The 15000-nt window shown below is 45.1% G+C and overlaps 1 protein-coding gene across 7 annotated transcripts in view; it reads right to left on the bottom strand.

Moving 5' to 3' along the window:
* The window catches only part of Sil1 (SIL1 nucleotide exchange factor), a 248983-nt gene that overhangs the window by 75411 nt on the left and 158572 nt on the right, over positions 1-15000 (bottom strand). For all 7 annotated transcript variants that reach the window (XM_036205309.1, XM_036205310.1, XM_036205314.1 and 4 more), the window contains 2 exons: positions 12546-12666; positions 2235-2334 (listed from right to left, as the gene is read on the bottom strand). In XM_036205309.1, the coding sequence (XP_036061202.1) occupies positions 2235-2334; positions 12546-12666 (221 nt within the window). The remainder of the gene's footprint in view (positions 1-2234; positions 2335-12545; positions 12667-15000) is intronic.

Genomic DNA, 15000 nt, shown 5'->3' on the forward strand with positions numbered 1-15000 from the left:
AAGTGAGGTCTAGAACCCTGGCCACAGGGACACCAACCTGGAACTCCCAGACACGGCTATCTCCTGGCCTCTCCTTTACTGCGGGCACCTGCCCTTCTCTTTACCTCTCTGGCCAACCAACGCAGCAGGAAGGTAGAATCCCATGCATCACTTTCTCTCCCACGCTAAGCTGTCATCCTGCCTCTTCCTTGTTTTTCAGATTTATATGTGTGTATGAGTGTCTCACCTGCATGTACATGTGTGTAGCATGTGTGTGCCTGGTGCCTACAGAGGTCAGAAGAGGGCACTGGATCCCTGGGTCTGTAGTTACAAAAGGTTGTGAGTCACCATGTGGATGTTGAGGGATCAAACCAGGGTCCTACACCAAGAGTAACAAATGTTCTTCTCCACTGGGCCAAGTCTCCAGCATGCCCCTTCCTTCGAACGCGCGCTCTCTAGCTAACTGAGGACATGAAGTTGGGGGCCTGTATTGGTTTGGCATGGTTATCTGAGACAGTCTCTATACAGCCCAAGCTGGTCCAGAAACGTCCTATGGAGTCCTGGCAAGCCTAGTACTCAGATGATCCTCCTGCGCTAGCCTCTGGAGTGCTGGGTTTACAGCACTGGAGTTACACGTGTGTGTCACCGTGCTTGGCATCGCATCTCATTCATAAACATCTCCATTTTGACTGCTTTTGCCCTATGAATCTACAAGTGTTTTCAAATACATGAAGTCCTTGTTGACTTCCTATTGTGTCCTACTGATTAGCATACTGGTGTTTTGACATCTGATAAAACGCATTCTGGGTTAGTTTATCATCAGCTTTGTTAGATGGTCTTTGAAAGGAAAACAGTTGGCTGCTTCATTGGGTTCTGAGGATAAATGTTCAGTAATACATAGAAAGACTCAAATGTCATAATCTTTTGTCTCAGCCTCCCTGAGATTACAAGTGTGTGCTTCAGTGCATCTTAAATAGGTCATCACTGGCTTCACTCTGAAGGTTCATTAGTCTCAGAACCACTTCTAAAGAACCTGAAGGATTCCTGGGACTCATGTGGTATAAAGAGAGAACCAATCCTCATGAGTGGTTCTCTACCTATGCACCATAGCTTGCACCTCCCCAAACCTACAAAGTAAATACATAAATATAATTTAAAACTTCTATAAATCTGAAGGACCTAAGCCATTCTGAACTAACACACAAACTGTCCCAAACCTAATGCTGCCCTTTTAAGACTCTCCCAGTAGTCAAGAGAAAGGGCCAAGAGGCAGTCAATGGCGGACGGGGTCTGTGAAGAAGAAGAAAACAGGATCTACAAAGCAGCTGTTAAGGAAGGTTCTTTCAGGGCCACCAGGTACCAGTGGGAATACACAAAAATGTGTTGTGATATTCCCTGGAGAGCATGTGAACTCATGGTCCATGCCAAAGTATTATTGCTTCCTGGCATAGCTGTGTTAGTGAGTTCTCCCAGAAACTGGGGGCACAGATTCTTCTGCTTTTCCTTCTTACACCTTAGCCTGTGGAGATTTAGGGCTAGTTGTTAGCCGTCATGTGGGTGTTAGAAACCGAACCCAGGCCATCTGTAAGAGCAGACAGTGCTTTTGGCCACAGAGCCATCTCTCCAAGCCCTATTAAAACAAAACTAACCCCAAATTTGTGTCTAACCTCATTGTTAAGTGAGGGTTCTGGGTTATAATCACTTCTGTTTTATTCCACAATTCCTCCAAACATGTAGAACATTGGATCCTAGCCTAAAAAACAAACACTCTGAGCAGTATTTTAAAAATAGTATGTAAAGATGCTGGGCAGTGGTGGTGCATGCCTTTAATCCCAGTGCTCAGAAGGCAGAGGCAGGCAAATTTCTAAGTTCTAGGGCAGCCTGGTCTATATAGCAAGTTCCAGGGCAGCCAGGGCTACACAGAAAAACAAAAAACCAAAACAAAACAAAACAAAATAGTACATAAAGGCTTTTGAAATTAGTCATAAATCACCTTTCAAATTATTTTACAATGCTGGGCGGTGGTGGCACACACCTTTAATCCCAGCACTAAGGAGGCAGAGGCAGGCGGATCTTTGTGAGTTCGAGGCCAGCCTGGTCTACCAAGTGAAATCCAGGGAAGGCGCAAAGCTACACAGAGAAACCCTGTCTCGAAAAAAAAATTTTTTTTTACATTATCATTCTATGCCTACTACAAAAGTTTCCAGGAAATCAGTCTCTCCTGGCAAAAACTAACAAGACAGACCATCACGTACCTGCTCATCCTTTGACTTCTCCATCTCCACTCCCTCCTTGAATTTGGCCAGTGCACTCTTGAGGTCCTGAGATGTGTAGGTGTTGGTGTTGATGTCCAGCCTGTCCACACAGAAGCCCAGAGTCAGAAGAGACGCACCTCTCCAAGACAGAAGTGCTGACTGGTGACGGGCTCCCAGTGTCAGCTTGGCCAGCTGTTCTAACTTTTAGTCCACTGTCATTCTTCTGCCGTGGGGCACAGGACCCAACAGGATAACTGTACTTGAAGCCAAAATGGGGTTATTTCGCAAGACAGAAGAAACGGAGGCCTACCTACACTGGACAAAAGGCTTGTAACTAGCTATTTGGGGCAGAAGCCAGTCTGGGCTGCTACCTTCTGAGCCTGACTCCGAGCAGAGCCTCCGGCGGCAAAGGATTCAGACACAGGAGTAACAGGCCTCCCATCTAGAATTCTCTGGGAAGCAGAGCAGGGACCTGAGACCTCCAAAATGTCCCAGGCTTGATTTGACAAGCCAACTTGTCTTGGATAATGAAATGGGTGGATTCACACATTAAAGCCAATGTTTGAGCACAGAGGCGGTGTATCTCAGTCCAACAGAGGAACAGACATGAGAGACCAGGAGGAGAACCACCAGCCATCTTCTCCAATCACCTCCAAGAAGATGGAGTAAAGGAAACAATCTGGCAGTGATCTCAAGGGCCAATGGGCAGCGGTTTCCTCCCAAACTTCCCCGGGGCTGAGTGGCTTCAGCCAGCCATCCTGACTGGAGAGAGAGCCTCTTCAGTGGGAACAAAGTGAGGTCCCACCCTGAGCTCTCAGCTCAGTCTGTGAACAAAGGCCAGAGCAAGTGAGCTGACCTTCAGCAAGATTGTCCAGCTGTGGTTAGATTGAAGACACAGCAGGACACTTTACTGTACACAGACATCAGTTCTTAACACATGTACCCAAACGCTGAAGAGTCATACATTGTGTTCACGTACCCAAACTCTGAAAAGCCACACATTGTTTCTCTTTGAACTTAGTCCAGTGATGTTCCAGCCTCAAATGGGGCAAGTTTTTCCTAAGACCTCACATAACAATCAAATGCTCACAATCCTCAATTCCACTGACTTACAATTTCATGTCACATACAGTACATACTCAAAATTTCCATCATTCACAGCACGTTATCACAATTATTAGGAAAATGGACTGCCATGACCAGAGACGATACAGTTCTGACAGGGCAAGGACCGAGGAGTAGATTGTTAGGAAACAGTTTTACTAGAAACACAAGACCAGATCTAACTGAAAATATTCCAGACACAAATGCACAACTGAGATTCTGAATTGCGGTTTAATGTGCTTTGTATTATAGGACAGAAAACTAGTCCCCTCTACAAAATGTTACGGTGACCACCCCCCCACCCCACAGTCACAGTCTCTCCTGGTTCAGTATCCTGCTATTTTCTGGTTTACCCTCTTAAAAAAAATCATTTACACTTTAAAAATGGGATGAGGTGGGATTCCCCCCCACCACACACACACCTTTTTAAAATGTTTCTCAAGCTACTAAAAAACTTCTATTTACAAAAGAGTTGATAAAAACACTCCTCTGGATTATACAAGAAGGGAGGTGGGGCCCGCTGACTGACATGAGGCATGGTAGTCATACTCGGCTTCCTTCTCTTCTACTTGTGAGGCTGACCTCCGGTTTCCCTCCTCTCCGTTCCCTGCAGGTAGGTCTGCAGTTTGCGCGTCACCACTGCAGACCGTCTGCCTTTGTCCCTCTTCCCTCTGGTTTGCCCTGTTCTGTCTGATGATTTACCCTCAGCCTTTTCCACCTGCATCCACCATCGCACGGGTGGGCTTGGCCAACCACCTCATGGATGGAGTTACCTTTGCCCCTCAGTCCATGCTGCTAACCTTCCTCTTGGGCACGGTGGCAGCACAGGGGAGGAGGTGTGTGCAGTGCTGAACCCGCCACAGAAATGCACGGCCTTGCTTGCCAGCCACACAGAACTGCTGGGGCAGTGAGAGAACAGGGTGTTTCAAAGGAAGGGGAAATGGCTACTGTCCTGCTCTGTTCCAGATTCCAACAGTTCTCAACCTTTATTAGAGGGATGTGTGTTCAGGACTCTCCTCATTCAGCTTTGATTCATCATAAAGAGTCTTTAGGGCTCTGAGGAAAATACTTGTTTTCGCTAACCCTCAGTCCCCAACTGAGTGGTACTATAGCTAACCGCTCCCATTTCTTGAGCACTAGCTCATGTCAGCAGGGGCTACTCCTTTAAAGGTGCATTTCATTCAAATGGTTAGCACAGTCTCAAAGTAGGAGAGATACAAGGTTCTCTCCCTCCACTGCCAAGCACAGGAGAAAACTACTACTCCATCCCCATCCTTGGGAACTAAGGATTCAGGAGCTGCAGGAGGAAGATTCTCCTCCTCTTCCTTGACTTGGCAAGACTAATCCCATTTCACCTTGCATCTAATTCCTGCCTAGCACATGAGAGACACAGGCCAACCTGGTCTATATAGCAAAGTCCAGGCCAGCCAAAACAAAACAAAAGACAGGGTGCCTCACTAAGTAGCTTTGGCTAGCCTAGAACATTGCAATTAGACAAGGTGGGCCTCAAAGCCGGCCTGGGAGCTGCCCTGTCTCTGTCTCCTGAGTGCTGTTTTGTTTTTCATTATTTTTCTTCCTGTTTACATTGGCATTGCTCTAATGTGGGTTCTGTCCTTACCATGCTGCCAACTCTGTTCTGCTTCTGATTTTGTCTTTGGGGGGCAGGGTCTCATACATCTTAAGCTGGGCTTAAATGTGCTGTGAAGCTCTGAGTATGATCTTGAGCTTCTAACCCTGGTTTTATAGGGAAGTAGAGATGGCCCACAACTCCATGCACACCAGACGAGCACTCCGCCAACTGAGTGGCTTCCCAGCCCACAGCTGTCTGACACTGGTCATCAAATTACCAACGACCGATAGTCAGACCAACGGCTTCCCGCTAACTTCATTTTCCTCTACCAATCGGCTAGCCTGGCTCTCATCATTCCTCCTTCATCTCTTTACGATGCCTCCTCTCCTACCTGAAAGCTCACATGCTGGAATGCCTCACAGTTCGGTCCTCAACAACCTCCTCCCCCTCCTCCTTCTCCTCCCCCTCTTCCTCTTCCCCCTCCTCCTCTTCCTCCTCCTCTTCTTCCTCCTCCTTCTCCTCTTCCTCCTCCTCCTCTTCCTCCTCCTCCTCCTCTTCCTCCTCCTCCTCCCTCTTCTTCCTCCTCCTCCTCCCCCTCTTCCTCCTCCTCCCCCTCTTCCTCCTCCCCCTCTTCCTCCTCTTCCTCCTCTTCCTCTTCCTCCTCTTCCTCCTCCTCCTTTTTTTTTTATCTCTAAGGTGAGGTGAGAGGTGGCTGTGGCTTGTTCCTTTGTCTCTAGGTGAGACATTAAAACATTTATCTGACACTGATGCCCACACTAATATCTTTAGTTCAAACCCCTCCCCTCAAACAGCAGGATCTTATCCAACTACCTGCTAGGATTAATCTTGATTTTCATGGTTAATTTTCAACTTTATTTCATCAGAAGGGAAGAGTGCAGGGGGGGGGGGCATTTCAGGGTCAGGCAGAAGCCTGGCACAGGGGAATCTCCCAGGAGCCTGTGAGGAGGACCCCAGCTTTGACTTCTAGCAATAGCAGGTAAGTAGCCTGGACTGGCCATCTCCTGTGACCAGATTGATGCCTGGTCCAATTGTCAGCAGAGGCATCATCTAGCAACTGATGGAGGCAGATGCAGAAACCCACGACCACACATTAACTAGAGTTCGAAAACCCTACAAAGGAGGAGAAAGGATTGTACGAGCCAGAGGGGTTGAGGACACCAAGGGAAGGCTCACACAATCAACTAACCTGGATTCACAGGAGCTCTCAGAGACTGAATCAACAACCAGGGAGTCTGCCTGAGACTTACCTAGGCCCTCTGCACATGTTACAGTTGTGTAGCTTGGTCCTCTTGTGGGACTCCTCAGAGTGGGAACAGGGGCTGCTTCCCACTCTTTTGCTGGCTTTTGGGACCCTACTTCTCATACTGGGTCGCCTTGACCATGGGGAGGTGCTTAGTCTTAGTACAACTTGATATGCCATGTTTGGTTGATACTCATGGGAGACCTGTTCTTTCCTGGATGGAGACAGAAAAGGGACTGGAGGGTGGAAGGCAGGGAATAGTAGGGAGAGACAGGGACGGGAGGATGGGGAAGGGGCTGCAGCCGGGATGTAAAATAAACAGATGAATTTTTTTTTTTAAAAAAAGAAATACCTAGGGGATTTTGCATACCTTTGAGTGTATCTGTGGAGGCACTGCTAGTGGCAATTAGCTATTGAGGCCCTGTGCTAACCAAGGGCTTAACTTCTTGATGGATTCATAAACATCGTCACTTGGGGAGGTGACAAGAAGGTAGATCCCCATGAGGGAGGCATGTCCTGAGCTGTATCTTCCTGTACCTGCCCTGCTCTCCACCATGTGAATCACGTTGCTCTGCCATGTCCTCCCTCCCACAACGGTGGTGACACTTGTGGGACCTTAAGTTCCAGTAAGTGACTCCCTAAGTTATTTCCTTCAGTGTGCGCTCACAGTAAGGGGAGACTGGCTAGTGTGCTACTCATGCATCTTTGGTCTCAGAGGTGTTTTGTTCAAAAGCACAACACCACCCACCCACCTACATTAATTTACTCGGGTACAGGGTGGTTGCATGGCGTGTATGCGGAAGTCAGAGGACAACTTGCCGGTTCTACTTCTCTCCTCCCACCATGGTCCCGGGGACAAAACCCAGGGTGTCAGGTTTGGCAGCAAGTGCCTTTACCCTCTGAGCCAGCCGGCTGGCTCATCCAAGTGAGTCTCAGATGTTTAACACATACTTTACACTTACTTAATAAAAAATATCACCCATAATACTTGTCTCTAAAAATCTGGTCCAACTGCAACTTTTCTATTTCAAAAAATAGCACCTCTAAGCACTCAGTGGCTCAAACCCCAAAATGAGGCCTTATTCCAAATCTTCTCCCCTCTTCACCTCTACATCTGAGTCATCAGCAAGTCCTTTTAGCTACACTTCCAGTCTAACTCTAAATTCACCCACTCTACATCATGATGCCCTGGAATTAGTCACCACCGTGTCTGGTCCCACAGAAATGGTGGTCTGGTGGCTTCTGCTTCTTTCTCTGGCTTCAATCTCTTATCCAGACACTACGATTATTCCGGTAAACTACACTAAGCCACTTTCTTGCCTAAAATGCTCTGGTCCTTTCTGCTATACTTAACGGTGAATGGGGAGCACTCAGATCGCTCCCTATGCTCCGCACACTGTGTCCAGGCCCCACACATCTCCCGCTCCATTCTCACCTCCTCTCAGTCTCCCAGAGCCTCTTCCTCTAACCGCTTGAATCATTTTCCTGTTTGTCAAACCTGACAAAGCCTGGGGCACTGCCTTTTGTTCCATCTGCTTGAAATGCTATAACCCCAAACTTACCAACATAATGCTTTGAGGGATTTAAATTCTCTTTCTTTAGCCTTCAGTTCAAATCTGCTGATGAGGTCTGCCTTCCCAAATCATCCTATCTAACATGGGCTCCTGCAGAGACTCATTACCTTGGCTCATTTCTTCCCTAGAACTTATTATAACGTGTAATTATCTTACTCATATGTTTATTTTCTTGGTTTTCTACCTCTACTCATCTCATGGAGGTTACCACTTGTCTGTTTCATTTCTCACTGTTTCCCCAATGCCTGTCACACTAGTAGGCATTCAGTAGTCTTTGTGAAATGAGTTAGTCCAGCAGGTAAACAGCTTGTCTTTGGCTTATCTCTTCACCACTATAGCAACCACAGCATGGCAAATGCCTGACCAAGGCGGTACAAGTCAATGGAGTAGAATCTGTCCTTCACTCCTCTAGCTTAGGAGGAAGTTTCAAAGAAGATTCCAGGGCAAATAGATGTTTGTTCTATGAAGATGTTGACAGGATGCAGAAAAAAATTTTTGTGCCTTTCATGCCTAAAAATATGCTTAAAGTCAGGCAGCGCCAAGAGTACCTTCTGAGACAGCCCTAAGGCAGGGTCTCTGCCCCAGGCTGAGAGCCCACAGGCATCATAGCTCTAAGTAGCAATGTGACCAGCAAGACTAGTGGAGAGGCTTGGCTCCCCTAACTCTCCAGTCCAGTGGTTTACTGACTCATCTCAACAACTGGATAGAAAGCTGCATGCCTTGTCTTCCACTATCAGATAACCAAAACACTGCCAATGTCAGGATGCTGGCTCTTACACCATCAGCCTCTGTCCCCAGGCCACTGCTCCACAGTCAGGAAGATGCTGGGAAATGAGCCTAGAGACCATGGGATGAAGCTCTGTCCAGAAAGCCTGCAACAGCTGGGAGAGAAAAGGAAACGCCCAGCACATCCTGGGGGTTCTAGGGCAAAGCTCTCAGAAGAGTTCACAGGAGAAAAGCAGAGGAAAAAGTGGGAACCAGTGTTCTTCCTCCTTATGGTGTCTCTACAGAAGGCTTCTGCTCTAGAGCAGTGGTTCTCAACCCTCCCAATGCCGAAGCCCATTAATATAGTTCTTCGTATTGTGGTGACCCCCAACCATACAATTATTTTGTTGCTACTTCATAATTGTGATTTTGCTACTGTTATGAATCATAATATAAATATCTGACTGGACTGCTTGATCAACTGGACATACAGGACCCATAGGAAGGTGACCACTCAACTTTGCTTAACAAAATGGTCCTTCAGGTTCCTGCTTCATGGAGGAGACTGCCAGACATTCTACAGGACACAGACAAAAGTGATTGAGAGACTCTAGGCCTGTGGGTTAAAGACAGATGCCCCAACTTTACAAAGGAACATCAGGTGACTATCCAGGCTGCCAGCTGTCTCTGTCTACTCTTACAAGACTCCCAAAAGTTGCTTGCATCCTTCTCCCATTTCTCAGGTAATATTCTATCCTTCTGAGGTCTTTGATATGGTTGAAGACTAGATAGTTATAAATTTCCTTAGTTATGATAAAAGGTAAGTTAGATATAAAACCTTAAACTCACAAATATAAGATAGATAGGATATCTTCTTTAATTTTGCCAAATACAAATAGACTAAATATAAATAAACTAGATATTGTAACTGTAATTCTTGCTTGGTAATTGTTTTGTTATATGTAATTTTACTATGTAAAAGTTAAAAACTTCTTTAAAAAAAAGAAAAAAGAAAAGGGGAAGTGCTGTGGATATTGCTCTGTATAAATAAAATGCTGATTGGCCAATAGCCACACAGAAAATATAGGTGGGACAAACCAAAAAAAAAAAAAAAAATTCCGGAAACAAAAAGACTGGGACAGAAAGACGCTGCCATGATGAGAAACAAATGTTAAGATACTGGTAAGCCACGAGCCATGTGACAACTTACTAGACTGATAAAAATGGTTTAATTTAAGATATAAAACAGATAACAGGGGGATAGAGAGATGGCTCAGTGGTTAAGAGCACTGCTTGTTCTTCCAAAGGTCCTGAGTTCAATTCCCAGCAACCACATGGTGGTTCACAACCATCTGTAATGAAGTCTGGTGCCCTCTTCTGGCCTGCAGGGATATGTACAGACAGGACACTGTATACATAATAAATAAATCTAAAAAAAAAAAAAAAAACAAACCAAAAAACCAATAACAGAAAGCCTGTCACGGCCATACAGTTTGTAAACAATATAAGTCTCTGTGTGTTTAGTTGGTTGGGTCTGAGCAACTGCGAGACTGTTGGGTGAGAAAGATTTGTCCTGACCATGGGCCAGACAGGACTGGAGAAAACTCCAACTACATCTGATATACAAGATATGTGATATGTGACCCGTGTGAAAGGATCATTCAACCCCCCCTCAAAAGGGTCACGACCTGCTTGAAAACCACTGCTGTAAAAGGGGCAAAGACAAAGTATTAAGTGCTCCTTCTGAGGACCTGCAGTTGGAGTAGGGGAGGTGGGAGGCATACAAAACAACAATTCAATAGCTCTCAATTAAGCAAGTTCCTGGGTCAACATTCTTAAGACAAAAAGGAGGTAGCTTTTTCGTTAAAAAGTAAGAACTGGACTAAGTGTGAGAGAAGAGTTCAAAGAGCCTGGACACGCCAACGCATGTGTACATGCATGCTTTCTGGAGGGGAGAAAAAGTTAGCAGGGTTGTACAATGATATCTGATTATTCTTATACGGCTGTGAGAAAGGAATAATTGTATGATTTGGGCCACTGCAAGTACAGGCCTATGTGAAGAGAAGGGAAGAAGGAAGAATTTTCCTAGCCTGGGATGACAACAAATGCCTCCACTTTAATGTAAAAACTGTCCAAATCTGCCCATGCTCCTTTGTGGGTTTTGTGAGTGGCACTTGGCTAATCAGGCACATGGACCAGCTAAATCTCTTGGTCAGGTATGTCAAGGAAAGGTCTTAGAACTGAAGAGATGGCTCAACAGTTAAGAGGGCTTGCTGCTCTTCCAAAGGACCTGAGTTCAGCTCCCAGCACCCATGTTGGGTGGCTCACAACCACCTGTGACTCTCGTTCTAAGACATATGACACCCTCTTCTGACCTCTACAGGGTACCTCACTCACTCTGCATATATAAACAAATACACAACACATTTTTTTAAATGAAACAAAAAGAAAAAAAAAAAAAGAGTAGGATTATAGCCAGGCGGTGGTGGCGCACGCCTTTAATCCCAGCACTCGGGAGGCAGAGGCAGGCAGCGGATCTGTGTGAGTTCGAGGCCAGCCTGGGCTACCAAGAGAGTTCTAGGAAAGGTGCAAAGCTACACAGAGAAACCCTGTCTTGAAAAACAAACAAACAAACAAAACAAAAAACAAAAAGAGTAGGGTAGTGGTGGCACAAGCCTTTAATCCCCACACTCAGGAAGCAGTAGCAGGTGATTCTCTTTGAGTTTGAGGCCAGCCTGGTCTAGAGTGAGTTCCAGAACAGCCAGAGTTACATGGAGAAAACCTGTCTCAAAATAAATAAATAAATAAATAAATAAATAAATAAATAAATAAGATAAAATAAATTAAAATACAAAAAAAAAAAAAAAAGGAAAGAAAGAAAGAACCAGGTCTCTAACATCCCTTTATAGCTTATATACAAAACTGTAAAATTTGTGAAGCTACTAATAATCAAAAAGCTGAATAGAACCTATTTAATCTACTATTAATTCCAAATAATTTACATGTTTCAGAACAGGGTCCACAAACTCCCTGTGATAACCAGTTAATACTTTAAGCTTTGTGACTGTCTTGACTCCACCACTATAGCAAGAAAGCAGCCACAGATGACATGTGAACACAGGAGCATCTGAATTCACATCATTTCCACAATCACGACATATTCTTCATGGTTTTCTAACCATTAAGATAAGAACCAACTCAGTTTAGTTGGTCATTCCCAAACAGGCAGCAGTCCCAACATGCACAGTCACAGGTGTCTGGTCACTGTGTCAAAATGCTATATATAAATACTAAGAGGTCTAAAAATCCCAGCCACCCTGTGCCTGAGTTTCCTTTCCTCTCTTTCAGGAGATACCAAGCAAGGAAAACTTGTTAATTCGAGGCAATTAACAGGAAAAATAGAAACTGTTAATTCTCTAAAATCAAATCGCTTGAACTGGTTATTAAAAAGTTAGGAACACTGGAAACACTGGGAATGTGGTAGTTTCTACTCATGTACTATGAGAAAGCCTACTTTAACACTGACTAACGAGAGGAAAAGTCAGTCTGAATTAAAGACTTCTAAAGGCAATTTTATTGTTCACCAAGGAAGTATCACCGAAAAGCAGAAGGCCTAACAGGCTTGTTTTAATGAATAGATGACTCACTGGTAATCAGCACATTAATTGTTGGGATTCAAATGGGTGCTATTAGAGAACTGGGAAGCAGCTTCACTTTTAAGACAGGTTAAGCATCCCCTACAGCATCTATTTTCTTTGCAAGATATTTCTTTCCAAAATGGTGGAAATAAATTCCATAAAACCCTGACAATTTTATCACAAATTCTACACTGCTAAATTTCAAATAAAAATTGTAACACACCTAGCCAGCCATGGCACACGCCTTTAATCCCAGTACTCAGGAAGTAGAGGCAAGTGGATCTCTGAGTTCAAGGCCAGCCTGGTCTACAGAGCAAGTTCCAGGACAGCCTGGGTTACAGAGCAAATCCCTGTCTCAAAATAACAAACAAATTCACACTCATGAATTTGGTAACATTACTAGTATTTCCAAATCAATGCCATCACTTTGCCTCCTAGTCCCTAGGACCAATACAGTACCTTTTGCCTTTTTTAAATCCTTTCAAATTATTTTGGAATTTGTCTTCTTGTTGGAGTTTCACCTCTCTTGCTCCAGTCTGTAGATTCAGTCGTACATGGGATCCTGCAGGAACAGCCTGACCTGAAAGTCAGGAAGAGAAAAGTTACATGGGGTCCAGAAACCTTGGCAGGGCAGTGGGGAAGAATGGCTGGCTAACACACCAACAGGACTGAGCAGTTTCTGAAGATCGGTTTGCCTCTTTGACCCAGCTCTCTGTGTCCTGGCTCCCACACTCTGCTCACAGGCTCTTTTACTGTTCTCTAAAGGAGTCTATAAGACGATAAGGTAAGGTGGTCAAAAGGACCCACAACCCCCCCCCCCCCACACACACACAGGGTTTCTCTGTAGCTTTGGAGCCTGTCCTGGACTAGCTCTGTAGACCAGGCTGGCCCTGAACTCACAGAGATCCCCCTGGCTCTGCCTCCCGAGTGCTGGGATTAAAGGCCTGCGCCACCACTGCCCGGCAATCACCCTCATTTTTAAAACTGGACTCTTTTGCATCTCTTTTCCCTGATCACAGGAACTGTATTTCTTCTTTTTGGATTTCCCCAGTCTGTATGCTAGAAGTTGGTATATAAAGTATGTGGTTCATAACACTTATACATAAGAAAAAGGAAGCTGCCAGGCTTGGTGATGCAAGCCTTTAGTCTCAGCACTCTGGAGGCAGAGGCAGGCAGATCTCTGAGTTCAAAGACAGCCTGGTCTACAGAGGGAGTTCCAGGACTACACAGAAAAACCTTCATCCAAAAAAATAAAAAATAAAAAAATAAAAAATAAAAAAAAAAAGCAACAAGATACAGCAGCCAAGGAAGAAGCAGGCAGCAGAGCTCAGAGAAACTGAAAAACTACGCCCACTTATCTCAGAGGAACAGATCCATTAGCTGGGGAAACAAGTGTTGTAAATGGATGGGCTATGTGTACGCAATGCACAAAAGTACCCAGGGACAGTTTACAAGCAACCACGCCAATATCACGTACTACAAATAGAACACTTTATACTAATTCATTCAACCATTCAGGGAAAATTCATTTACCAGGCAACTATTACACACCAGACCACCATGGTAGCTTCTAGGAATATGAAAATAATTTTTCTGTAGGTTCTAGAAATAAAAAAAAAAAAAGATTTATTGTTCTCACCATGTAACCTAGCTATCCCACCACTCATTATGTAGCCCAGGCTGGCCTTAAACCCTTAATCCTCTTGCCTGAGCCTCCTAAAGGCTGGGATTACAGGCATGTACCAAAACACAGAACACACCAGAACTGAGATTATTATCAATGGCTGCAAAGATTGACGAGTCATAGAAGGAGCTTTTTGGAGACCGGAAATTTGAAACAAAAATGATGCTCCTAAAACTGGGGGTGGCGGCACACACCTCTAATCCTGGTATTCAGGAGATAAACGCATGAGATGAATGAGAATTTTTCTTTAAAAAAAAAGATTTTAATTCTGACACTTGGTCTTTGATTGTTTTCTTGGCCAGAGAATGGTCTGTGGTGATATATTGTGTCCCCCAATATACTGTGCACCCTAATAAACTGATCTGGGGTCAGAGGACAGAACAGCCATTAGATAGACCTAGAGGCCAGAAAATGGTGGCACACACGGCTTTAATCCTAGCATTTGGGAGGCAGAGATCCATCTGGATCTCTGTGAGTTCAAAGCCACACTGCAAACAGCCAGGCATGGTGACACACGCCCTTAACCCCAGGAAGTGATGGCAGAAAGCAGAAAGGTATATAAGGCGTGAGGACCCGGAACTAGATAGAGCTGGTTAAGCTTTTAGGCTTCTGAGCAGCAGTTCAGCTGAGATCCATTTGGATGAGGACTCAGAGGTTTCCAGTCTAAGAAAACAGGATCAGCTGAGGAACTGGCGAGGTGAGGAAGCTGTAGCTTGTTCTACTTCTCTGGTCTTCCAGCATTCACCCCAATACCTGGCTCCAGGTTTGATTTTATTAGTAAGAACTTTTAAGATTCGTGCTACAATGGTCCTGTGTATTGGCACTGAATTTGATTCAGGAACACAAAATAGAAAACAGGCATGGCAGTGACACCTCTAATCCCAACACTCAGAGCCTGGGCACTCAGTATGAGGACACTCTGAGCTACATAGTGAGACCTTAAAAAAAAAAAAAAAAGGTGACAATCTGAAAAATTGCTTGTAAGAAAAAACCAACCAACGAACCAACAACAATGTAGCACAAGCCTTCTCAGGATGATCGCAGGAGCCCTGAGACTGCACAGTACTGGGGCAGCAGAGTTTGAGCGTTCTCAATGCTATCAGGACCACGGTAGATTCTTGAGTGACTGCAGCCACTCTGCCTCCAAGCACGGAACTGGGAACCACCACACGGTGACGTGTCCTCTCCATCCTGCCACTCACTGCACAGGAGCGGCTGCAACGTGGCTAA

Source organism: Onychomys torridus, chromosome 13 (genome assembly GCF_903995425.1).
Source record: "Onychomys torridus chromosome 13, mOncTor1.1, whole genome shotgun sequence".
Taxonomy (NCBI): domain Eukaryota; kingdom Metazoa; phylum Chordata; class Mammalia; order Rodentia; family Cricetidae; genus Onychomys; species Onychomys torridus.